The sequence below is a fragment of the Lontra canadensis genome, unplaced genomic scaffold (assembly GCF_010015895.1).
Source record: "Lontra canadensis isolate GAN:19392208 unplaced genomic scaffold, GSC_riverotter_1.0 scaffold49, whole genome shotgun sequence".
NCBI classification, from domain to species: Eukaryota; Metazoa; Chordata; class Mammalia; order Carnivora; family Mustelidae; genus Lontra; species Lontra canadensis.
In genome coordinates, this window is record NW_022631043.1 from 9,780,400 (window position 1) to 9,805,517 (window position 25,118).

At 38.6% G+C, this 25,118-nt stretch overlaps 1 protein-coding gene across 9 annotated transcripts in view; it reads left to right on the top strand.

Annotated features, from left to right (window-relative positions):
- The window catches only part of CYRIB (CYFIP related Rac1 interactor B), a 104,592-nt gene that overhangs the window by 40,939 nt on the left and 38,535 nt on the right, over positions 1–25,118 (top strand). For 7 of the 9 annotated variants that reach the window (XM_032873528.1, XM_032873537.1, XM_032873534.1 and 4 more), the window contains one exon: positions 9,331–9,369. In XM_032873528.1, the coding sequence (XP_032729419.1) occupies positions 9,331–9,369 (39 nt within the window). Of the gene's footprint in view, positions 1–9,330; positions 9,370–17,892; positions 17,912–22,240; positions 22,280–25,118 lie in introns of those variants that run through there. The other 2 variants (XM_032873531.1, XM_032873533.1) reach the window with 2 other exon arrangements.

The window sequence follows — 25,118 nt, forward strand, 5'->3', positions numbered from 1 at the left end:
TGTCTCCTTTAGGAGAGAATATTCCCCTTTTCCAGGTGAGTGAATATGCTCATATTTATCCTAAAAAAAACCTGACTTAATTTAAAACTTACTGAATTTTAAAAAGCCTTTGAAAGTTGTTAATGGTGATGGTATTTATTTTATTTTATTATTATTATTTTTTAAAGATTTTATTTATTTATTTGCCAGAGAGAGAGAGAGCGAGCACAGGCAGGCAGAGTGGCAGCAGAGGCAGAGGGAGAAGCAGGCTCCCCACCGAGCAAGGAGCCTGATGTGGGACTCGATCCCAGGACACTGGGATCATGACCTGAGCCGAAGGCAGATGCTTAACCAACTGAGCCACCCAGGCGTCCCTGGTGATGGTATTTTTAAAAACATATTGGGCGGACTCAAATATCAGTTCTTTCTCTGAGACTATCCTCTAGGTATAGTTCAGTTATTCCCATTTTCCCATTTTAGTTTATCCAAAGAACTGCAGTTCTATAGTATTTTACTTATTGCATTGTAGTATTATATATTTTTTTATTTATTGAGAGAGAGCATGCACGCACATGGTGGGGAGGGGCAGGCAGAGGGAGAGAGAATATTAAGCGGGGCTCGATCTCATGAGATCATGACCTGAGCCAAAATCAAGAGGTGGAGGCTTAACAGACTAAGCCACCCAGAGGCACCATTGTAATAATTTTTTACATGTCTTCTTCATAGACTATGAGCTTCTGGAGGGCAGGTCTTATTTTACTTAGCATTTTATACTCTGCATTGCATAACATCTGGCCTGTTGGAGGTCTTCTAATCTTCATAGAATTGCCATTAGGAAGCAGTTCATATTTAAGATTGTGGCAGAGCATTTTTAATAGCCTTTTAAAAATCTGTTATTTGACTGTTAGCAAGGCAGGTAGCTGTGCAATAATATCATGTATCAGATGTACAATATCTCCCCAGAGATACTAGATCTCCAGAGATCAGTTATCTGCATTTCTTGTCGTTAAGTCATTTTGTCAGTCTGGAAAAATCATTATCTATGAAACCATTAGTGTATTATTTAAAGTCTCTATCACTTTAATTTTTAATGGGAGAAATTGCACATTTTTCTAAATTTTTGTCAGGTATTTGCTACCTGTATGTCAATCTTACCACATATTTTTCCCAAACAAATCCTTTTAGCAGGGTGGGCAGTCTTATGGGATCATAACTCTAAACTAGTTGTATTTATGACAGGCTGCTTACATCTTTTTTTTTTTTTTTTTTGGACAGAGAGAGAGGGATCACAAGTAGGCAGAAGGGCAGGCAGAGAGAGAGGGGGAAGCAGGCTCCCTGTTGAACAGAGAGCCCAATGTGAGGCTCTATTCCAGGACCCTGAGATCACGACCTGAGCTGAAGGCAGAGGCTTAACCCACTGAGCCACCCAGGTGCCCCTGCTTACATCTTTTATCCTGTTTGCTAAATCACTCATCCACTCATATGCATACTGGAGACTACAATGTTTCAAGCATTGTGCTTAGTTCAGGGGCTATAATAACAGTGAACAGGCTGTGATAACTGCTTTCAGTCCTGGGAAAGAACCAGACATTTTGATGAGTGAAATGATGTGTTATCCAGTCCATTTGAAGATACTTAACCCATACTTGGAATATACTCTTCTTTCACACTGTTCTGTTCTCTGAATTTCTATTATAATTGTAGTCTGTAATGATAATACAGTGTGGACAGAATTATTATGGACTTGTTACTTTTTATATGTGGGAGTATTATCCCATAGGAAGTCATTAACCTCTTTCAAGATAAAGATGGTCATATTACTTTGTGTCATAAGCACTGCTGGAGACATATACATTTTTAATAATACTTGGGGAATTGACAGACAAACTCTGTAATATTCTGATGTTGGTCCCTTAGAACTACAAGAATGGTAGTAACAGCACCTGTGCAGAGGATAAGATTGGCCTGATGTGATGGGTAAGACCTAGGAAAAGAGCCAGACAGTGTAATAGGTGCCTCTCATTCTGAGTCTCAGTCTTAGCGGGGTAGGTGTTACCTCCCTTTCTACAGATGAAGAAATTGAAGCTTCGAGAGACTTAAGATTCTTGCTCAGAGTTTAAACACTGATGGACTCTTTCTGTCAAAATACATTATATGTGGATGCATATTTTTGCTAGGAAGGTGATTAAATACTTGTTTTGGTCATAGAATTCTCTGGAATTAGGAAAGCAGTGTATGACAACCCAGGCACAGAGCTCCTTCTCTCTGAAGCTCACAGGCCGAATGGGGATCAGGTCTGTAATGCTGTTCCTGCTTGACATCATGCCGCAGCATCCTGAACTAAATGCTGCACTGGCTTATGTTATTTATGAACAACACAAACTGCCTTTAAACCAACCAGATTTTGCAAATTACTTCTCTAATTTTTAATGATACATTAAGAGTTAAGGAATTTTAAGAGTGGGATGTGAGTATTTGATTTTATTAGTGGTTCCTAATTTTCTTGTACATATGTTGGATTTTCATTCTAGTACATGGAATAGGCTTTTAAAAACATTGCACAGGTGACTCAAGATACAGCTCTCTGTATTTTGAAATTTGTGGTATGCAATTCAGACACAGAATGAGAACATGTTGGGGTACCTGGATGGCTCAGTTGGTTAAGCATCCGACTCCTGATTTCAGCTCAGGTCATGATCTCAGCTCAGATACGATCTCAGGGTCATGAGATCCATCCTAGTGGGGCTCCACACTCAGCAGGGAGTCTGCTTAAGATTTTCTCTCTCCCTCTCCCATGCTCCCTGCTTGTGCATGCACTCTCTCTCTTAAAAAAAAAAAAAAAGAGGAATGAGAATATGTTGCACTTACAACATGTTGTATGAACATTATCTCTATTTTAGTACTTTAGGTTATTAGTATTAAACACTTGTTTATATTATGTATTTCCCCAATAGAAAAAAAATGTCTGTGGCAAATTAAGATATGAAAACTTAGCTTTGGGACTTTCTGTTTCCCAGCCTTGAACTTGTCTGTGTTTCTATTACTATTAGGTATAATTCAGAGGTATTCTGCAAAATTTCACAATTGTGAAATTGTGAAAAGGACTTGAGTGGATGAGCATTGTATTCTTTGATTCCAAAAGACACTGTTTTCCTTTGGTTTATATTTCATTAGATACATTGATATTTATATATATTTTTACATAGGTTGCATCTAATTAAAAGTGAGTAATTGCCCGCTTTCTTTTTCTTTTTCCTAGAGCTTATAATTTGGAGTGAACATTATTTTTTGCCTTGGCCACATTGTCATACTTCTTTCTAAGTTTGGGTTTGCTTCTAACATTTTATCCATTGTATTCTCAGTGTCTTGAAATACATCCAAGAATTCCTGTTTTCCTGAAAGTGATCTCTTTGCCCAATGTGAGGCTCTTAAAACCCTAAAATCAAGAGTCACATGTTCCATTGACTGAGTTCTTTAGGTGCCAGCCCCCAGAATTCCTTTAATCTGAATTTTTTTTTTTTTTTTTTTGGCGCTGGTATTACTTCTGGGACATCTTCATCCTTTCCTCCTTTTCATCATAACCACTTTCTTCATTTATGGTGATGAAGTTTACCCTCATAGAGTTCTTCTGACTGGCATGTTTAGTTTCTCTGAGGGCAGTAGTGGCACATTCTTGCAGTCAGCCCTTCTGTAACTTCATTTATGTTCTCTTAGATTTTTTACTAGCAGGGTTACCACTTCCTGGTTTTTTGCTGCACTTTATCTTTGTTGGAAAATTCCCTTGTTTGGTTATCCATTTTTCTAAAATGTCATGCAGGTTTGTCACCAGGAGGCAGGGGGATAACACAGCGACATACTTTGCAGTCTGTGCATGACCTGAGTAACTGATGTTCAGTGAACAGTCACTGATAGACTTGAAAGAATTGATGTGGTTGGTCACTAATAGTGATGTAAAAGGTGGGAGAAAATGATAAAACTATAAAGCATTCTGTATTTACAGTATTTTCATCTTTAATTAACATTTTAAAGAGACTAGACATTTTAGAAAAAGTGTATAGGTATGATTTATATAGTAATGATAATGATGATCATTACATTTCCAGAATATTATTGTGTGTCAGGGACTGTTTTAAGTGCTACACATATAGTAGTAATCATGGTATAAGATATAAAAGCCTGAGATTTGTATTCACATGTTTGAGTTCTAGTGTGTCTCAGACATGGATATTCTTATGTGCACTGTGCTTGTGATGGAATGTCAAAATTGATAGCTATATATTGTAATTTTAGTGTTAATAAGAGAAGTAGTGACCATGTTCAATAAAACTGGCATTTCTGTCAGTCTTCATACAATCTTTGAGATTATTTTTGCTCCTTTACAAATAGGTAAAACTGATGCTTAGATAAATAAATGGAAATCTGATTTTACAAATAAAATAACTGTTCAAAGAACCTAATAATTAAACAAGTGCGAACTCAACCTAGGTCTAAGTTTCTTACTGTGCTTCAAATTACTCCTATAGAAATAAGATATTATTTTTGAGGGGTGGGTTTTTTTTGGGGTTTTTTTTTTTTGAGACTTAGTTTTAAGGAATTATACTCTAATCCACCCAGAATATATAGGCTGAGAAGGTTGTATCTCAGTTTTTCATGGGATTATTTCAGTACCATTTACTAAATAAAGTTTTCTTCATTGCCCTATATAGTAATTATTTTATACATTCCTCATTTGGAATATTCTCTTTGAGCCTTCTGTCTCCTTTTTCTGCTTGTCCAAATCCTTGTTCATTCTTCAAATCTGTCTCAGCTCCCAGGGCTTCATAAAATCTTTTCCAGTACCCAATGTCCATGCTGTGCCCCAGCTGAGATCGCTTCTTTTAATTGCCACAACTGTCTATGTAGTATTTCTCATGATATCTCATTTTTACTTCGAATGTTTTAATTCCTACAGGAAGAGTAGATGCTTCTAGAGCGTGCAGTTAGTCTTTTTCATCCTAACATCTCCTTGGGTATTTATTTTGGTACTGTATACATAATAGACTTTCCAGTCAGTATTTGGTGTGAGTTTTCTTTTACATTTATTGGACCATTGTGATCTCTCTGGTCTCTTCCCCTGACTGTATATCTGTATGAGTTCCACTCAGTTTTAGTTATTAATGTGTAGGACTGGTTCTTTTCTTCTGTTTTAAAAAAAAAATTTTTATAGATTTGCCTGTTTCTTTTTTTCCTCAAATAGATATGGAATAACCTTTTCAAGTTCTTCAAACTTACTAAGGGAGCACCTGGGTGGCTGTGAAGTCAGTTAAACCACTGCCCTGGGTTCAGGTTGTGATCCCAGGGTCGTGGGATCGAGTCCCATATCTCATCCTGAGCTCCATATCTCACCCTGAGCTCCATATCTCATCCCAGCTCCCTGCTCAGAGGGAAGCCTGCTTCTCCACCTCCCTTTGCACACAAGCACGCTCTCTCTCTCAAATAAAATCTTTTTTAAAAAACAAAATTTAGATATTTTCTGGAGTTCTGTAGTAATGCACTTTCGTAATATTGTCTGATCTGGGAACACGGTCAATAGGCCCTTTCATTCAAGTGTTCTTTTCTGTTTCTCCGATGGCTTTAAGATTGTTTTGTGTGTGTCAGTTGAATTTGATTTTCTCATATACCCAAATGAAGGAGGAATGCAGTGTAGGTTGCATAACCAGTTAGATTTATGTATCATCATTTGAAATGATGCAGAGCTGTAAATGTGGTTGACAGAATGCTCTGAAGTCATAGCTTTTATGTTTTGCTGGAGGCAAAAGAATTTTAACATTTCCTTGAAGAACCTCTAGGTTTGTGGATTTTAGATGCCTGGATTATCTAATTTGCATACTATCTGATATTCACTACTAATGACCTGACATTTGATTTCTAAGGGTAAAACAATTACAAGTGTTTTCTTACTTCTTGATTTATTAAGAATTACATAAAATGAATAGAATTTTTCCCCACGGTTTTATGCAAGTGGCACTGGTTTTGCTCCTCTGGTTAATGAGAGTGGCCAGCCAAGCCACTTGTTTTGTTTATTTCTGAGTGGCTTTGGTCTGCCTTAGGGAAGGAAGTTTGTTTTTGGCAGAAAAAGCAAAAGTGTGTTTATTCATTCCATTTGTAGTAACATTGATCCAAGAGGAGCTTTTGAGGAAAACCAGAATGGTTAGGCTTTGAACATAAATAGTTCCCATTCATCACCTAGCTGATAGAAAAAAAAGAAAGATTAGGATTATTGGTATATAAATTATAGACAAATCCTAGAGCAGGATTTGCAGACTCACGTTTCCTCAAACAAATTTAACCCTCAGACTGTTTTTTTGGCCTACTGATTATTTCTAAAGCATAATTAGTTGATAACCTCTAAAAATTGTTTTACCTGAATATACAGCCCCGGATCACCTGTGTTTTTAGCATGGCATGTTAGTAGCCATGGCACCCCTTAGATGAAGCGAAGACATTTGTTTCCCTAGTTAGCACTTCTGATGTGGCTCCACCCAATCCAGATGCATTTAACTTTGCAGCCCCTGGAGGCTGTTGGATTAAGAAGTAATTGTAGACCTAAGACTGCTAATGCAGCTGAACCCTCCACTTCGAGTTAATAGAAGCTGGAATAGTAGGTGTGAAGATTTTAGGTAAAGAGAGCTGTAGTGGAATTTGGGATGTATGAGAGAAAGTAGTTGCAGAGGAATCCAAGGGTTTTACTTGAGCAATTGGGAGGATAGAGATGCCATCAACTGAGTTAAGGGAGACGAGGTAGATCAGGTTTGGGGAGGGAAGATGAATAGTTTAGTTTTGACATGTTAAGTTTGAGGTATCTATTTGAACATCCAAGAGGAGATATTGAATAGGCATTGGCTGTGAGAGTATGGAATTGGAGATAAATATCTAGATAAATATCTAGACTGGATAAGTAAATTTGAGATATGTAGTTGATACTAAAGCCATGAGATGGATTGAAATCACAGAAGAGAATGAACTGCATTCTGGGCACATCAGCATCTGGGGATTTGAGAGAAGTTCAGCAACAGAGAGAAAGAGCATCCAGTGAGTTAGAATGATAAGGAAGGGAGTATGGTGTCCCAAAGGACAAGTGTCCTGACGTGGTTTCATCCCAAAAGCAGAGCTTGAGACAGACCCTTATTAGGCAGACAATTTAGGGACCTGTTAACAAGAAACAAGTTGGTGGGGCGCCTGGGTGGCTCAGCCCGTTATGTGTCTGCCTTGGCTCAGGTCATGATCCTGGGGTCCTGGGATCAAGCCCTGCATGGGGCTCCCTGCTCAGTGGGAAGCCTGTTTCTCCCTCTCCCTCTCTGAGTCTCTCTCTCTCTCTTTCTCTCTCTCAGTCTCTCTCTCTCTCAATAAATAAATAAAATCTTAAGGGGAAAAAAAAAGAAACAAGTTGGAGAACTGGGGCCCATGAAACAGGGGAAGTCAAAACAAGGGTCTGTGTTGACCTGGTCACATCTGTGAGTACCTGGGCCTTAATCCTGAGGAGGTCCTCTGAGAAGACATAAGAAATAAGAATATGCCTTTGGGTGGGAAGGAGGGGGTATTTATATACCAGATCCCATTCCCCCAGTGGTCAGGGGTTGCTCAAAGGTTGTTGATGTTAAGTTCTTCATACTTCCAGGTCAGGGTTCATATATCCCAGGATGGCTGAAGAGTTCCTCTAAGCATCTCTTAGAGCAAAGCTTGTGAGCAGAAAGTGAGCCCCATTAGTGCAGCTAAGGGGAGGTGCCTCAGCTGGAGTGAACTTGTGAGGCATATGTGAGAGGTATCCCATACAGCCTTCCATTAAGCACTTGCCATTTAGTCCGTCCTGCTGCAGAGTTTTCAAGATCGTGGCCGGCCATATTGTCTATGTTAGACTTATAATAGGAGGGTTAGTGAAATAATGTTCATTTTTGCAGTCCTCTACAACTTGTTCTAGATTTGCCTTACTTTCAGCCCGCACTTGAACAGGTCAGGGCGTTGTCCTGGTTCAGTGACACAGACCTTCTCCAAGGGATCAGTGCCTGTAATTGATTTATCATTGTTGGGTCCTAACTGTTTCAGCTGCTCACTTACAGTTATTATTGAGCGTCGCGGCCCCAGTCGAATCCCCTAGCTTATGGATGGAGTTCCTCCTGTCCCCATTGTGTAGCAGCAGCCATAAGTTGTTACAGGACTCCCCGATACGGTAGCTCTCCTTAGCATGCTGGTCCGGTAAGGAGTCCAGGATAACCAGCTGGTAGTTGCTTTAGAATAGTTCCTGTGTCTTCCGGCAGAAACCACTGCTCTCCTCCTTCACTATTCTAATCCAGTGAACCTGAAGGTTGTCAATCCTATTTCCATCTGTTGGTTCCAGGACCTTTTTGTCCCTCCCTCCTTCCCTCCCTTTCTTATCTGTCAGAGACACAGCACCACATTTTAGCCTTTAGAAGACAATGTACGTGCTTGATCACTTACCATCTTGGAAGGCAGTGCCCTATCCCCTCTAAATGTTACTAAGCATGTAGAAATTGTGTTCACAAAGTCCAGGACTCTGGCCATAGAATAAACAATTAGGAAAAGAGATTTTTATGTAAAGGTGAGTAGTTACCTTAGTCAAATATGTCCCCCACTGCAGGTGAACTCAGCTAGTTTGTTCTAGTGGCTGTAGTTGCTGTTGGTTATAAAGTTAGAATAAAATCATTTTGAAGATTTAATTTTACCTCAGGTGTTTTAGGATTTGCAGATACCTTAATAGTAATAGTAAACCAGTCCTACAGAGGACTTCGTGGTTCACTTGGGTTTTGTCAGATGTACCTCTGGCAAGTAATGGGTTATTGTCACGGAATATAAGGATCTTAGTACCTCTAGCAAAACTGGTATTTTTAATACATTGCAAGGAAATGAATGTAAACTATGATAATAGTATAGAAATATATCTCTTTTGGTAATTTTAGGCCCCTGTTACAAGAAAAAAGACGAATTAGAAATTTTCTTCCCTTTCTGTCTCTTGCTTCATGATATGATGAGGACTATATACTTCCCTTGGTAAAGGTTGTAGTCTTTGAGTGTTTTGAGGGTGGCAATTAGGGTGTCTTATCTAAGCCTGTTGGTATTTTCCAGGGCTTAACATAATGGCTTACTCTTAGTAGGTTCTCTGTAAATAGTTGTTGATTTAATTCAAGGAGGTGTATGTTCGTTCATATACATACACACACATAAGTGTATATAGCGTATGTGTGTGATATGTGATGGCATTCATAAACTTTGTTAAAGTTAACTTTAATAAAATTAAACATGTTTTAAAGTATAATAATGTTTTAGACTTTCTTCGTTTTTTCTTTCTTTAAACAGATAGAAGGACAAGAACAGAATCACCAGCACTGGCTGAAGGTAAATACGTCTTTTGGGGGAAATGATAATTCAGATGTAAATGAAAAGTTCTGATTTAAGTAAAAAAAACTACATTGGCTCAATATAATTTAAGGAAGATGTTCTGTATATAATATTGAACTTCTAAAAATATCTTTAGGAAATACCCTATGCTGTTTAGTTTCTTAGAATAGGAAGTAGTGGGGAAAATGTAAATTAATTAGAACTTTTTTTTTTTTAACAATTTTCTTTCAGTAGGAGAGATACGTGTTTTTCTTTGAATTCCTTTTTAAGTCATTTTAGTTATCACCAGTATAGTTAATCAGGAAAGGTCTAACCCATAATTCTAGTGGTTTTAATATGTATGTGCTATAAAGGAAGACACTTTTCCATGCTTTCTTCAATAAGAATTCTAGCTGTTACCGATTTTAGTCTTCTTGAAAAAGTCTTGCCAAGAACACAATAGCCACCACAAAAGTTACTGATACAGGTGTCTTCAGTACTTAAACATTTATCATTCTGTAATTGTTTTAATTATAACAAGTTAATAGGTATTTACAAATGTAATTTTTCTGTAGATATATTTTATGTTCTTCAAGTGAAAATGAGCAGCTTAAAATTTCTTTCTGTGCTCTTCCTAGTCTTAAACAGAGATATTTACATTTCAAAACTTGCCTATCATTTTATTAGAGCTGATAATAAGACAGTTATCATGGTTATCTTTTGGAATTGTAATTACCTCACCTACTCTGTGTATGTTACAGTGCGGGAGTTGTCAACCTTTTTTTGTACCGTGGACCTCTGGTAATCTGGTGAAGCCTGTGAATTCCTTCCCAGAACAATGATTCTGAAATGATTTGTGATGCTATGAAATAAAACACATAAGATTAAAAAGGACATTAGTTATATTGAAATATAGCTAACAAATATTAAAAATAAAAATTTTTGATAGAGTAATATGTATGCTTCTCACAGTAGAGATTAAACTTCAGCAACAAATCTGCTAACTATTGTAATTTTAAACAGTGATGAATTTTCAGTAACTGTAGTATAATATGAAAATACCTCTGATTTCTATTGATGATAAGTTCATAGGTATTTCTGATAGTACTCTGCTTTGTTGCCTATAACTTTGATTGAAGGAATTGTAAAACTTCACCTAGAGGTTAGTGAAAAGGTTCCCATCCAAGTCCACAGGTCACTGAATTGTTCCTCTGGACCCTAGATTAAGAACTCATGCTAATGAAAAATCAGCTAGACCTTTCTTGCTCCATCATATTTGAATAAGTGTGTTTTTTTTTATGTTGTGTATAACTGATCTTTAAAGAGTGGAGTTACACAGTCATTTCTTAAGAAATATCCCAATGGTGTAGGCTAGAAGTTCTTGAAATAAATAGCTTTGAAGAAACTTCAGTTTGCTGGTCAATAATCACAGATACAGTGGCATATTCTGTGGAAAAGGGAGTTGAAGATAAGGGGTAAGCCTTGGAGAGTGCCCATCTCCAGAGGATTCACATTCTGTTTCAAGGAACATGAAATTAACATGGAAAAAATAAAATACCAGCTTGAGATGTTGAAAGTTTAATGAGGAAAAAATGTCATGATTTCCACAGGAAGGATACAAATAGTTAGGTCTGATGCTTGTATTATGGAATCACAAAGAAAGGTCAAGACTTATAAAAAGTCATCAACTGTTTTACAGTTAGATCAGTAACATGAACTGTAAAATGATCATGTGCCAGCCTAAGCTAGGAAGAGCCCAGAACGGTGTTAATAAATTTGACAAATGGTCTTTCAGAACCTTGTAGCTGACTACCAATGAAGGGACTGGCAGACCTGTTGAAGCTTGACTGATAGCAAAAACACTATTGTTTTGAAGGGACACGGTGGGGCATCTGACTTTGCAGTGTTTTTCGGTTGTGGTGCACTTGATTTGTTCTGTTAGTGTGATCTGCCCTTATGCCGTATTTTAAAAATGTTCTCAAAGGCTTCACCATCAGGATCATTAGGTTAAGCCCCACTTCTAAAAACTAATTTGCTGCTTTTGCCAAGTCCCCAATTTTCTCTAGTCCTCAGTTTCTTCCTATAAAGTTAGAGAACTGAGCTACATGATTTCAGGTCCTCTCATGAACCCTGTATTCTGGGCTGATTTTCTACCTTTTCTGGGACCCTTCACTTCCTTTCTCTTTCTCCCTACCAGCAACATTTGAAAGATGGTAAAAATACTCAAAGTTGTTAAGTAGTTTAAACTTTTGTTTGTATAAATATTGCCCTAGTAAAAGCTATACAAAACTTTAAAAGCTATAATTATTAGATAGTATACTTTGTTCAGAATGTTTTTATGATGTATATACTCTGCATTTTGGTCTGCTGGAGTCTTTTCAGCCTTACAAGCGGTACTGATTTTTAAATGTAGGAAGATTATTCAAGTACACATTTTTAAGATTATGTGATTACCAAGAAGGGGAAATTTATATTTTGTTTTTGTATTCTGTTTGATTATGATGAGTCTGGAGGAGTTATATTTTAAGAGAATGGTTTTAATTGAAGTTCAGGAACTGTAATGTCACTGTACTGAATTCCTTTAATATGCTGGGTCCAAACAGAGAGACCTGACAAATGGTAGAGAAATATTTAAGGACATTTCTTAGTTACCATCTGTCATCTTTTCTAGTCAGTGTTTTGTTTTTTTTCCTTAAAAATTTTTTTTCTCTGAGTATTTTATTCCTAATTTAGAAATTTTCATGCTGGTATTAATTTCTTTCAATAAGACTTCAAAGTTTTAATTTTCTTTACTCTTTTTGGCTGAATTATGTGTATTTTCATTTATGACTAAGAAGAAGATGGCAGAATGGTTAAGAGCACTGTTAGGAGCCAGGTTTGTGTGAGTGAGAATTCTGGCCTCATTGTTTACTAATTTGTTGACTTTCAGAAAGTTATTTAATCCTTCTGACCCTCAGGTTGCTTAGAAGTAAAATGGGGATTGTAGTGTTAGACAACCTCCAAAATGGTAGAGAACTTTATAAGACAATACTGTGTATATATTACTTGGCATCGTGTGTGGCACACAGAAAGATCTTAGTCATTTGTTTTTACTTTCATTTAGTCCTCACAGCGTTCAAGGGCCTCTGCAAGGTGCTTGGGACGAAAATGAAGTTATAGTCACACTCAGGGCAAGATGGTTTTGATGCCCTTAGTTCCTTCAGTCTGTGATGTTAAAGAAGGTCCTTATGATAAATATTCCTAAATAACCCTTTCTAAACTTCGTTCTCTTTGGGAACTAAATCATCATAATTACTAGAAAGGAGATAGCTTGTTTGTAATTTTTTGCATTTGTGAGTATATGTTTATAGTCTAATGGGTAACTTTCTTTTGACCTCAGTTTAATATATTTTAAGATATATCCGATACTTAATGGATTGTCAAGTGCCATAGGGACTATTTAATTCTCAGAACCCAGTGAGAACTGAGGCCAGTGAGGAGAAATTAGCAAATGGGCAAATATTAGCTTAATATAAGCTTTGTGTGATTCTTTGCAGGATTCACGTTGGATTAATTGTGCATCATTTAATCATCCACTAAAGTTCCTAAAAAAATTTCTAAAAATTGACTGAAGTCTAATTTTTTTTAAAGATTTTATTTATTTCTTGGAGAGAGAGGGCATGAGCAGGGGGTGGGGACAGAGGGAGAAGGAGAAGCAGACTCCCCAGTGATCAGGGAGCCTGACATGCTTGATCCCAGGACCCCAAGATCATGACCCGGGCAAAGGGCAGACACTCAACCAACGAGCCACCCAGGCACCTCTGAAGTCATTTGAGAATAGAATGAGTTACCCCTGGATATAGTCATGCAGAATGAAATAATTAAGCAGGGGCTAGTTGGCTGCTTGGCATGGATGTTGTAGAACAGGTACATACTTGGCTAGACAGTCAAGTTTGAGTCTTCCATTTTAGCACATGTTGTGTTTATTCTGGGCTGCTCTAACAAAATGCAGTAAACTAGGTGGCTTATAAATAGCAGAAATTTATTTCTCATACTTCTGGAGGCTGGAAGTCCCAAGATCAAAGTGCCAGAATAGTTGGGTTCAGGTGAGGCCCACTTCCCAGTTCATAACACAGCTGTCCTCTTGCTGTGTCCTCATATGGTCGAAAGAGCAATGGAGTTTTCAGGGGTCATTTCTGTCAGGGCATTAATTCCATTCATGAGGTCTCCACACTGATGACCCAATCACCTTTCAAAGGGTTTAATCATGTTGGGTTTTAGGATTTCACAGGTGAATTATGAGGGGACACAGACATTCATGTTCTATCTCTTATACTTTTATGTAGAATAGAAAGAGCTGATATATAAAATAGGCTTGGTAGCAAAACCAGACAAGAACAGAGAAAAAAATTAGTAGGTTGTCTTACTTACAAAATAATCTAAAGTGGAATCTTTGGCCAAATCTAGAAATACAATTTTTTAAGTGATTGTATAGAGTTAATACCAGGAATGCAAGGATGGTTTAGCAGTAATAAATGTAGTCATGTAATGTTATATTCTTATAAACTCATAGTCATAGATTAAATGAAAAAATGGTTGATATGATAAAGATGAGAGTTCTGCCTCAGATTGGGGTGTGTGTGTGGGGGGGGGGGTGTATTTAATGCAAAATCAAGTCAAAATCCCAGTAAGATATTTGTAGAACTTGACAGTTTTGTGGGTAAACAAAAGACCAGATTAGTTAAGGCACTTTTGCAGATCAATCATTACTTAAATGGTAAGCATAGACCACAGAGAAAAGTGGATTTTACATGTGACAGATGGCACCATAGACAAAGTTAAGACTAGGATACTACAGTATTACAGACTAGGAGAAAATATTCGCCATGTGTATAAGCATCAAAACATTGGTACCCAAAAGTCCTATCTAGAATTCCTAAAGTCCAACTGTGGGGACGGGAGAGTGGCATATCAGCTGGAATTGAATTAGGAAAACATACCACCCTGGGTATTTCAAACAGGGAATTTAATATAGAGGATTGGTTATGAAGGTATTAGACTAGAAGAGCAAAGGAGAAGAAGAGACATAGAGTGGCAAAAAAAAAAAAAAAAAAAGATGGGATGATGGCTCTGCTACCAGAGATAAGCTGCTCCCACCATTAGACTGCAACCCACAGGCTGCACTTGGTTCTGCCTCTAACTGGGGCAGCACATACTGGCCTCCCCTTATCTGACTGCTCTTAGAGCAGTTGCTGGTGTGTCCTGGCTAGAGACAGAAAGCTTCTCTTTCTCTCCTGCCTTCTCATTTTCCCAGTGCCTCTTATTGACATAACCTAACAGCTGGAAAGAATGTCATGTACAGATTCTGGGCCCCCGCAGTGTGGACTACAGTGTATAGAAATGTAGGTGATGGAAAGATTGTAGAAAAATAAATAACACAAGTTACAAAGGACATGCATATACATTTTACAGATGACCCATAAACATGGAGAGGCACATTTTTACTGGTAATCAAGAAAATGTAAATTAAAGCATCATTGAGATATTTCACAATCTAAACATTGAAGCTTGAGGTTTTGGAGGATGGGGGAGAGATGATCTTTTGCTAGTGGAACAGTGAATTGATAGAAGTACTGTGGAGATGGGGTGCCTGGGTGGCTCAGTGAGTTAAAGCCTCTGCCTTAAGCTCAGGTCATTATCCCAGGGTCCTGGGATGGAGCCCTGCATCAGGCTCTCTGCTCAGCAGGGAGCGTGCTTCCTCCTCTCTCTGCCTCTCTGCCTACTTGTGATCTCTCTCTCTCTCTGTCAAATAAATAAATAAAATCTTAAAAAAAAAAAAAAAAGTACTGTGGAGAGCAGTTTGGCACAATGTAGTAAAATTATAGTTGCCCTTTAATTTCTATATGGCCATCCAGTGGAAACTCTTGTACATGGGCACAAGTATATGTAATATGAAAGGATATGTGTAAAGCATACTTTGTTAATAGAGAAAAATTGAAAAGGCATTGTCCCTCAATACGTGAATAAGTAAATAAACTGGTTTCTTTGAACCACGAAATACTGTATACTAAGTGAACATGGATAATTCTCAAAACACCAATGACTGAGAAAAGTGAGTTCTAAAAGAATATGGACAATAAATCATGCATATTTGACAAGCTGTGTTATGAATACAGACCTCCATAGTAAAAATTGTAAAATATGTTTGGAAAGGAAGCATACTTTTAGGATTAGTTTTAGGGGATGGAGGAGGGGAAAGTTGGTTGGGGAAGGTTGGAAGGTTAACTGCGCAGAAACATAGGGAGGCCTCTGAAGCACATATGGCAAAATGTCATTGCTTTAATCTGGTGGTAGAGTATGTGAATATGTGTGTGTGTGTGTATATATATATATATTTATGTTTAAGTTATTTTCTAATTTTAAGAAATAGAAAGCAAGAAGGACTTAAGAATCAGCTCCTCCAGGAAGCCTTTGGTTAGGTATTCCTTTTTCTGTATGTTCATTGCGTTGTTTGCGTGCTTCTGCATGAAGCATGCCGCACCATCTTGGCTGGTCTCTTCCGCTCGTCTGTGAATTCCTCTGTGCCAGATACTCACTGTCTGTCGTAGTATTCGGCAGACAGGAGCTAAGGAAAGGTGGTTTGATTTAAAACAGCAACTGTCACCAGGCACTGTAAACACCAGTTAGCTGTAGAAGCACTCAAGGTTTTAGATAATGCACGGGGTTTTATTTAATGGCTCATCCATGCATTGTTGCATGGGTATCGCAAAGTGTTCAGACACCTGAATTCCAATCTAGTGGTTTTTGTTGGGCATCTTTGAATGAGTTGTATGTGTTCTTTGAGTATCAGTGACTTTACATTTAAATTTTGAGATTGGAAGAGTGGAGGACAGGACAGAGGGAAAGAGAAAGATAATCTCAGGCAGACTCCCTGCTGAGTGCAGAGCCAGATTCAGGGCTCCATATTACGGGGCTCCATCTCAGGAAGCCCTGAGATATGATCTGAGCGGAAATCAAGAGTCACACACTTAACTGACTGAGCCACCCAGGTGTGCCCCTCTACATTTAATTTTTTAAAAAATTATTGATACAAAAAAATACCTTTATTTGTAAGCATGAAAGCCTAAAAGACTCCCTGGATCCAGCGGTAACTGAGGAACTGGAACGTTACCCAGACCTTTGAAGTTGCCTGGTCCTATGGCCCTGTCTCTCTCCAGAGATAAAAAGTATCTCAAACTTTGTGTTTATTATTCTCTTGCATTTTTATATATTTTACCATACATCTACGGATATAATTTTTTATGGGTTTCAAAATAGTAGTCCTTTTTTTTTTTAAGATTTTATTTATTTATTAGAGAGAGAGCGAGAGAGAGAACATAAGCAGGGGAAATAGGAGAGGGAGAAACAGGCTTCCTGCTGAGCAGGGAGCCCGATGTGGGGCTTGATCCCAGGTCCCTGGGATTATGACCTGAGCTGAAGGCAGCTGCTTAAGGACCGAGCCACCAGTGCCCCATTCGTCCTTTTTTTAAAAAAGATTTTATTTATTTGAGAGAAATCGAGCAAGCAAGCGAGAGGGGCTGAGGGAGGGGCACAGTGGGAAAGAGACTCTCCACTGAGCAGGGAGCCCGATGCTGGCCCAATTCCAGAACTCCAGGGTCATGACCCAAGCCAAAGGCAGCCACCCAACCAACTCAGCCACTCAGGTGCCCGTAAAATAGGGGTACATTTTAAAAAGTGAGTTCACAGTACTATTTCTATTTCTTGTTTAATGATCATATTTTTTCAAGAGAAATCTTTTTAATCCTTGTAAAATAGGTAATTTGGAGGTTTGGCATTTTTGGCTTTTTTCATATTCCCATCACCTTTCTGTACATTCTTAAATTACTTACTTGCCTTGGAACTTTATATTAGCTCTTCTAATAATCTGTGTTTGTACCTGATGTAAGGCATTGTAGCAGGAAGCATGTCTTTGCTTTCTTATTTGAAATTTGCAACTCAGGCATTAATTTGCAGTGGTGGTTTCATTTTTAACAGCTAGAGGCGTGGAAGAGAACTGTTACTAGTAATCTCTGAATCAAACTCAAAGATGCCATGACAGTCTGAAGTGATACTAATTTATTACGGTTCACTTCCATTTAAGGAATAGTATTGATCTCCTAATTTATTGTATTTATCGCACATGGCCAAGCATCCTAGTGAGTCTTTTATTTAAAATAGTATAGGGGCACCTGGGTGGCTCAGTGGATTAAAGCCTCTGCCTTCAGCTCAGGTCATGATCCTAGAGTCCTGGGATCAAGCCCTGCATCGGACTCTCTGCTCAGCGGGGAGCCTGCTTCCCCCATCTCTCTCTGCCTACCTTTCTGCCTGCTTGTGATCTCTCTCTCTCAAATAAATAAATAAAATCTTTAAATAGTGTAAGTAATGTTATTTATTTATTCATTTGACAGAGAGAGAGAGAGAGAGCGAGAGAGCGAGCACAAGCAGAGGGAGCAGCAGGCAGAGGGAGAAGCAGGATTCCCACTGAGCAGGGAGCCCGATGTGGGACTATCCCAGGACTCTGGGATCATGACCTGAGCTGAAGGTATCTGCTTGATCAACTGAGCCACTCAGCCGTCCCAAGGTTTTTCATTTTAACATACTAAATCTAAGTATATCCACTAGATGTCAGCATTAGGAGAGATGCAGTGTAACCTGTAGAGTCATAGCCAGAAGCAATGTGAGAGAGTCAGTCTAACCAAGTACTTGACTTGGGTCAAGTCACATATTTTGTGGGAGAGTAAAGATTAGAAATTAGGTCTCCTAGTTGCCATTCTGTTGTTCATTTTTGTCACTTTCTTCAAGACTGGTAACTCATCTCTGTGTTATTACTAGGCTAATTATATTGCTCTTGACACCTGCTAGGGATTTATGGTGAAATTTTAGTAGTTCTGTGGTGGTAGTATGGCTGGGCACCCAGTAATACCTGAATTCTGCATCTTCTCCTTTACATTTTACAAAGGAAGGAGAATCAAAAGATCTCTTTATTAATAGCTACACTAGTATCTGATGATGATAGATTAGATATTGTGGGTACGGTTAAGGAGTAAGCTACTCTCTAAAACTTTCTATCAGTCAGATTTCAACCAAGATAGCAGAAATCTTGCTAGGTATATTTCAAAAGGGATTTAACATGTGGATTTATTTATACAAATGTTGGAAGCTTGAGCAAAAAAAGGTTTGCAAGTTTTTACTCACAGCACTGCTGACATTAATTCTGAAGTGTTTTGCAACACCTCTTCTGATACCAAATGTGTGGGGCTTTTTTTCCCACACCAGTCAATTCTCCCAACTCCCCAGTCACCAGTCCTACAATTCATTTTAGTACTGATGCTGACTCCTAACTATGCAGAGTTCGTGCGCAGACCTCACAGGTTAAGGGCTTAGTCCCACAATGCTCCAGTCCATTCCAGATGCCATTCACAAGTTCAGGCCTCCTGTACTTCTGACCATCCAGGTGTGAAAGGGGGCGAGGGGGGGGAGGGGTGCTTCCCGTGACTCCTTCCTCAGGTTGAAAATCTGCTGTAATGGGTCACAGAACTCAGAGAAACACTTTACACTAGTACCAGTTTATTATAAAGGAATTTTATAAAGGGTACAAATGAGCAGCCATATGAAGAGGTACGTAAGGTGAGGTCCAGAAATGTCCTGAGTGTAGACGCTTCTGTCTCCGTGGGGTTGGGGTGTGTTCCCTTCCTAGCATGTGGATGTATTTACCAATCTGGAATTTCCTCAGGCTCCATCATTTAGGGGTTTTTATGGAGGTCCCATTATATAGGCATGACTGATTATAAATCATTGGCCATTGGTGACCAATCTCTAGTCCCTCTCCCCTTGCCAGAGGTCACGTGGTAGGGCTGCAGTCTAAGTGAGCCTTGGTCTTTGTGGCGACCAGCCCTCATCTTGAAGCTACAGGGGACTCGTTAAAAGATGCCCCTGTCACCCAGGAAATTCTAAGGGATTTAGGATCCCGAGTTAGGCACGGGGAGGGCAGGTGGGATAAAGACCATATACATGTGCTGTTCTGTCTCATGAGGTAACTAAGATATTAATGATAACTACAGGAAGCAACTTTCACTTCTTGAGCTGGGAGGAAAGAAGGGAAAAGGTAGGTTTGACGGAATTTAGGAGCTTGAAGGAGGACCTCTGTAAGACTGGAAGCTCAGACTTCTGGAGGGGCCAGGGACTGCAGTGCTGCTAGGCATTCCCTGGGAGCTGGAGCCTAGAGCCGTAGTGAATGAACTTTTGTTTGTTTGTTTGTTTGTTTGTTTTTTAAGATTTTAGGGGCACCTGAGTGGCTCAGTTGGTTAAGCATCTGCCTTCAGCTCAGGTCATGATCCCAGGATCCTGTGATTGAGCCCCACATCAGACTCCATGCTCAGCGGGGAGCCTGCTTCTTCCTCTCCCTCTGCCCCTCCCTCTGCTTGTGCTCTTTCTCTCTCTCTCTAAAATAAATAAAATCTTTTTTCCCCTAGACATAGAGCATGTGTGAATGGGGGGAGGAGCAGAGGGAGGAGACAAGCAAACTTCCTCGCTGAACGCAGAACCTGATGCAGGGCCCAGTCCCACGACCCTGAGATCATGACCTGAGCCAAAATTAAGAGTCTCACGCCCAATCAACTGAGCGACCCCAGGTGCCCCCAAATAGCTAGCTTTTGATGACAGGAAATGCTGACAGGACTTGAAAAGAGATCTTTTTTTTCCCCCCTAAGTTTTATTTATTTAAGTAATCTCTACATTTAACATGGAGCTTGAACTCATGACCCTGAGATCAAGAGTCTCATGCTCTTCCAACTCAGTCAGCTAGAAGCCCCCACAGAGGGACCTTCTTTCTTCCCACCTTCCAATTTCCTTGTAGTTGGTAGGGCCCAGTGAGAAGCCATCTGACAAAGTAGTCTAGGAGATACCCTTTTCAGCTTCTTTGTCCCAACATTAAAGGAGATTATAGAACAGTGGGCTTGGTGGTAAGCTTTAGTAGGTAAATAACTGTCACAGTCTACCTTTTTGACCACACAGTAATCATTTATCTTTTTTGTTTTGAGTACAGTGCCACCGTTTTCATGCTTCCTTTTAGAATTCTATCTAACACTTGGATAGTGCATGCTCAGATGGTCTTAGAATCCCAGAGGTGATGCTCAGTCTGCTTATTTTACCAAATGTTGTGGAACCAGGAGTGGAGAGAGAGTTGAAGTCCTGGGAGCTTAGATTCTGCTTAAACATGTTTACCTTGTAAAGATCAGAAAATAGGAGGGGCAAGAGGAAAAGGGATATCTTGTTACTGCATTTATTGAAAAAATGTTTGTTGCCCAGTCATTGTCATTGTGTTAGAAGAAAGATTCTGTTTAGCAGCTTCCCTTCTTGGGAAGAAAGAATTGAAGATGAAGGTACTGGCAGGTTAGGGTGTGATGTGCATTTGTAGTGCAATCAGTGGAGCAGATAGTGTAATGTCAGGATAATTATTATAGATGCTTTATTGGGAGGCTAGCCCGAGTCGGTTATTTCTCTCCGTTGCAGTGGCACTCAACTAACTATTGAAGGTTTCCCACTTTGTGCACAAAGTTAGTATGTTCAGTACAATCAACCACTATGTTCCTAAAGTAAGTGTAGCCTTGTTAGAGGCTAAGAAGGAATTGTGATCATACCTCTCCTTTAAATTACTGTGTACCTGAATGATTCTTCAAATAAGAGAAATGCCACTGGATCTCACCTGTTGACAGTTTGTAAATGAATTCAGTAGGTATTTATTGGCTATTTACTCTGTAGCTCTTTGAAGATTTACTTTGTGTGCTTGTATCAGAGATGCATCAAATACATAGTTGGCCAATAAAGTCAGTATTCAGCTAAGACCAAAGCCAAAAATCATCTTAGAATGTGCTTCTGGAATATATTTATCAGAAAATAAATTGAAATGTAATTACTACGATGTTACTAATTTGAACAGATTTTAAAAATTTGACCTACTGAAAATATTTTGTTCTTATACTATTGTCAGCTGCTCAGTGACTACTCTGATGGGCTGCTCTGATGTTCATTTGCAATATTAAATCAACATTGGCTTTCAAATAGTGATGATGTACTTTTATAGAAGTAGTTCTGTAAACAAGACTTTGTGCCATGTTTGAAGGGGATGGTGCCTGAATGTTTTTAGAAGCAGATGTGCTAAGTGATATTGTTGATACCATTTGAAATTTTTTTGAAGTTCCTTCTATTATAGCTTGTACTTGCTGCTTCATGGAATCACTTGAGAAATGTTTATCTTTAATAAAGCTTTTACCTAGAAATATGGCATTAGAGTTTTATAACTGGCTTACAGGATAGCAAAACTGAATTTCTACCTGCCTTTCGACTTTGTATTCACCTAATTGCAACATATTGTGGATTGATTAGAAGGATCATTCTAGCATATGTCCTATAGTATTTTTGTAATTATTCTCTAAGAGCCTGCTAATTTAATTTTTCAACAGGTTCCGGTAGGTGAAGTACTTTCTCTGAAAGAACCATTACTTATTAGTAATTTGTTTTTGTTGGCATTATTATTCAGAGTGCAATATTAATTTTTTTTAATATTAAAGTAGATTTTTTAACAAGTACTTAGCTGCTTGATTGAGCAACTCCAGAATCTCTTGTATATCTGGCGGTTTGTTTTTGGAGAGTTATGAAATTGATTCACTATATCTTTGCTAATGCAAAATATATTTTGCTATATTACATTGTGTCATAATTAGTTTATGAACACACAGCTGAAGAATGTGAACAAACCTTAAGCTTGTGATTCCTCAGCTACCCTTGGCCTTCATCATGTGTGTATCATTGTCAGTGAAAATTGAATCATATTTTTCATTAGTGATTTTCCATTCTGTTAATATTTCTTCAGATTCATGATACATGTTATATGAGAACCAGAAATCTCTTGATAAGTAAAGCAGAAGTGTGGTTGAATTCTCCACTAACCCACCATCTTGTCCATTTTAAAGGCTTTCTGTTGCTTTTACAGGTCTAAATGTCCCGACAATGCAGAGAAATACCATATTTAATATTAAGTGATGTTTTTATGCATAACAAAATATGATTCAGCAACAATTTATGGTAATATGTTCTCTGGAAGACCTTTTTGCCTAGAATTCCGAGCTGGATAGATACAAGAAGTTCTTTGTCTTCAACACTAAAAATGGTTGGCGGATTTTAGTGGTCACTTCGATAAATTTTTTTGCACTCAAACTTTTTTAGTCACTATAAATTAGAAGGTATGGTTTTGTATTAAAGCATTCCTATAAAATCTGTTGTTGTGAGGTTTTTTTTTTAAAGAGAATGAAGTATGTTTTTCAGTATCTCCTTTTCTCTAACACTTCATCATATTTCCTTGAGTTCTTTATTCATTTATCCACATTGAAGATGATAATGGATGTTGGCTTGGTACTGGAGTTTGTTCTCCTTATAAAATTTTGATAGCACAGAATCAACACTCTGTTTTTAGATCTTTCTTAGATTTGAAGAGTTCCCAAATAGGGCTTTTGGGGGAAGACTTAGAGTCTAAAGGAAACTAAATAAAACTTAAACCCACATTTCCAAGCTTTCTTTTTTAATGTTATGAATGCTGTTCAGTTTTACGAAGATCAGAATTATGAAGTAGGCTCCATTCTTACTTGGAGCCATACTGGTGGCTGTAGAAGGATATTATGTTCTTGCTTAGTTAGGTGGGCATACTGTAAACTTTCTTGAGTTTCATATTATCTGTCACTGTTTCTCTAATTTTTTTAGTATTTCAGAAATTCTTACCTGTTGCTCATAAGACTGTGGCTTTTACTGAGCGAGAGAGAGAGAGAGAGAATCTTCATTAATCTGACTGGGAAAACATGCAAATGCTTTCTAAATTCTCAGGCCCTTTTTTTTTTTTTTAAATTCAGTTTTCAATTGTCAGTATTTATCTTGGTTTTTTCTCCTCCTTTCTTGGAACACTTCTAAACCTTTACAAATTTTTGTTTTCTGTATTTTCAGTCATTTGATTATTGAGAAAATATTTATGACTACCTAGTACATCCCCAAGCATTGTTTCAGGTGCTTGGGATAGAGTGCTGTACGAAATAGAGCCCTTACCTTCTTAAAAGTTGTGTCTGCATGGCAGACACAAATAGATAAAGGTATAGATCTGTGTTAGATGGTGATGACCATCAGTTTGGGAATAGGAAGGAGAGATTTTACAGGTGGATTAGTCAAGGAAGCCCTCCGTGAGGTGGTCTGATTGGAGCTGTGACCTGTGAAGCACGGTAGCTTGTCATTTGAAGGTCTGTGACACAGCATTCCAGGCTAGGGAAAAAGCAGGTCCAGAGGCTCCAAGGAGAGAGAAACCTTGCTTTGTTAGAGAAACTGCAACAGGCTGGTGTGGAGAGTGGTGGGAGATGAGGCCTAAGTGAGTCAGGGACAGATCATGTAGGCTTTTGTAGGACCTGGTAAGAAGTTTGGATTTTATTCTGAGTGCATGTGTAAGCCATTGCATGTTTTTCAGCAGAGAAAGGATGTGGTTGATTTATATTTTTAAGAGATTGCTTTGATTCTTAAATAAAAAGACATTGTAACAGGAAACAGAAGTAGAAGCAGTTAGGAGGCTTTCGAAGTAATCCCAGCAAGAAATGATGGTGGCAAGAACAAGGCTGATATAGCAGTGAAGGAGGTGAGATGGGCTCTCCTTTAAGCTGATGAGAAAAGTGTATTGAGGAGGAGAAAATGTCAGTTATGTCAGATGCTCCTGGAAGGGGAAGTAAGGTGAGGACTTGAGAATTAACCGTTGGAGTTAGCAACATGGAGGTTATTTGATGATCCTGCCAGAACAATTTTGGTGGTGTAGGGTTGGCCAAAAGCCTGGTTGGAGAGGACTAAAAGACAATGTGTAAGCAACTCTTTGTAAGGAATTTTGGTGCCAAGAGAAGCAGGGAATAGTGTGGGAACTGGAAGGGGAAATGCAATCAAGGAAAGTTTTTGTTTTGTTTAGGATGGAAGAAGTAACTATGGATGCCAAAGGGAAAGGTATGGAAAAAGAACAGCCATAAAGTAGAACAGAAACTCAGAAGAATGGATTGTCCTAAATATCAGATGAAGAACATATTTCAGGAAGGAGTGAGTGATAAATTGGGTCGAAGGCTGTTAGGAGATCTAAGTTGAAGTATGAAAATTGCCCTTTGGAGTTAGCCAGATGCAAGCTTTGGGGATCTTGACAGGGACTAGCTTCATCATATTGGTGGGACTAAAAGCCAGATTGGAACATACTGGAACATTGAAAGAATGGGAGGTAAAAAGTGAAATAACTATAGGCAACTTGTACGAACAGTTCTTGCTGTAAAGAGGATAGGCAAGGGGTGCCTGGGTGGCTCGGTCATTAAGTGTCTGCCTTTGACTCGGGTCATGATCCCAGGGTCCTGATCCCATGGGATCAAGCCCCACGTCGGGCTCCCTGCTCAGTGGGAAGCCTGCTTTTCCCTTTCCCACTTTACCTTGCTTGTGTTGCCTTTCTCACTGTGTGTCTCTGTCAAATAGATAAATAAAATCTTAAAAAAAAAAAAAAAAAAGAGGATAGGCAAGATGGTGTACGGGAGACCTGAAGCCTTGGGTAGGAGAACCAGGTTTCTCGGGAATAGGTGCAGAGAGGCACACTGAATGGTTACTGGTGAAGAAGGGGTGGAAAGAACAGTACATGATTCATTCTTTCTTTCTCTCTTTCGACAACGTAGTAAAGTCATTTCGTGCACTTGAGGATGGAA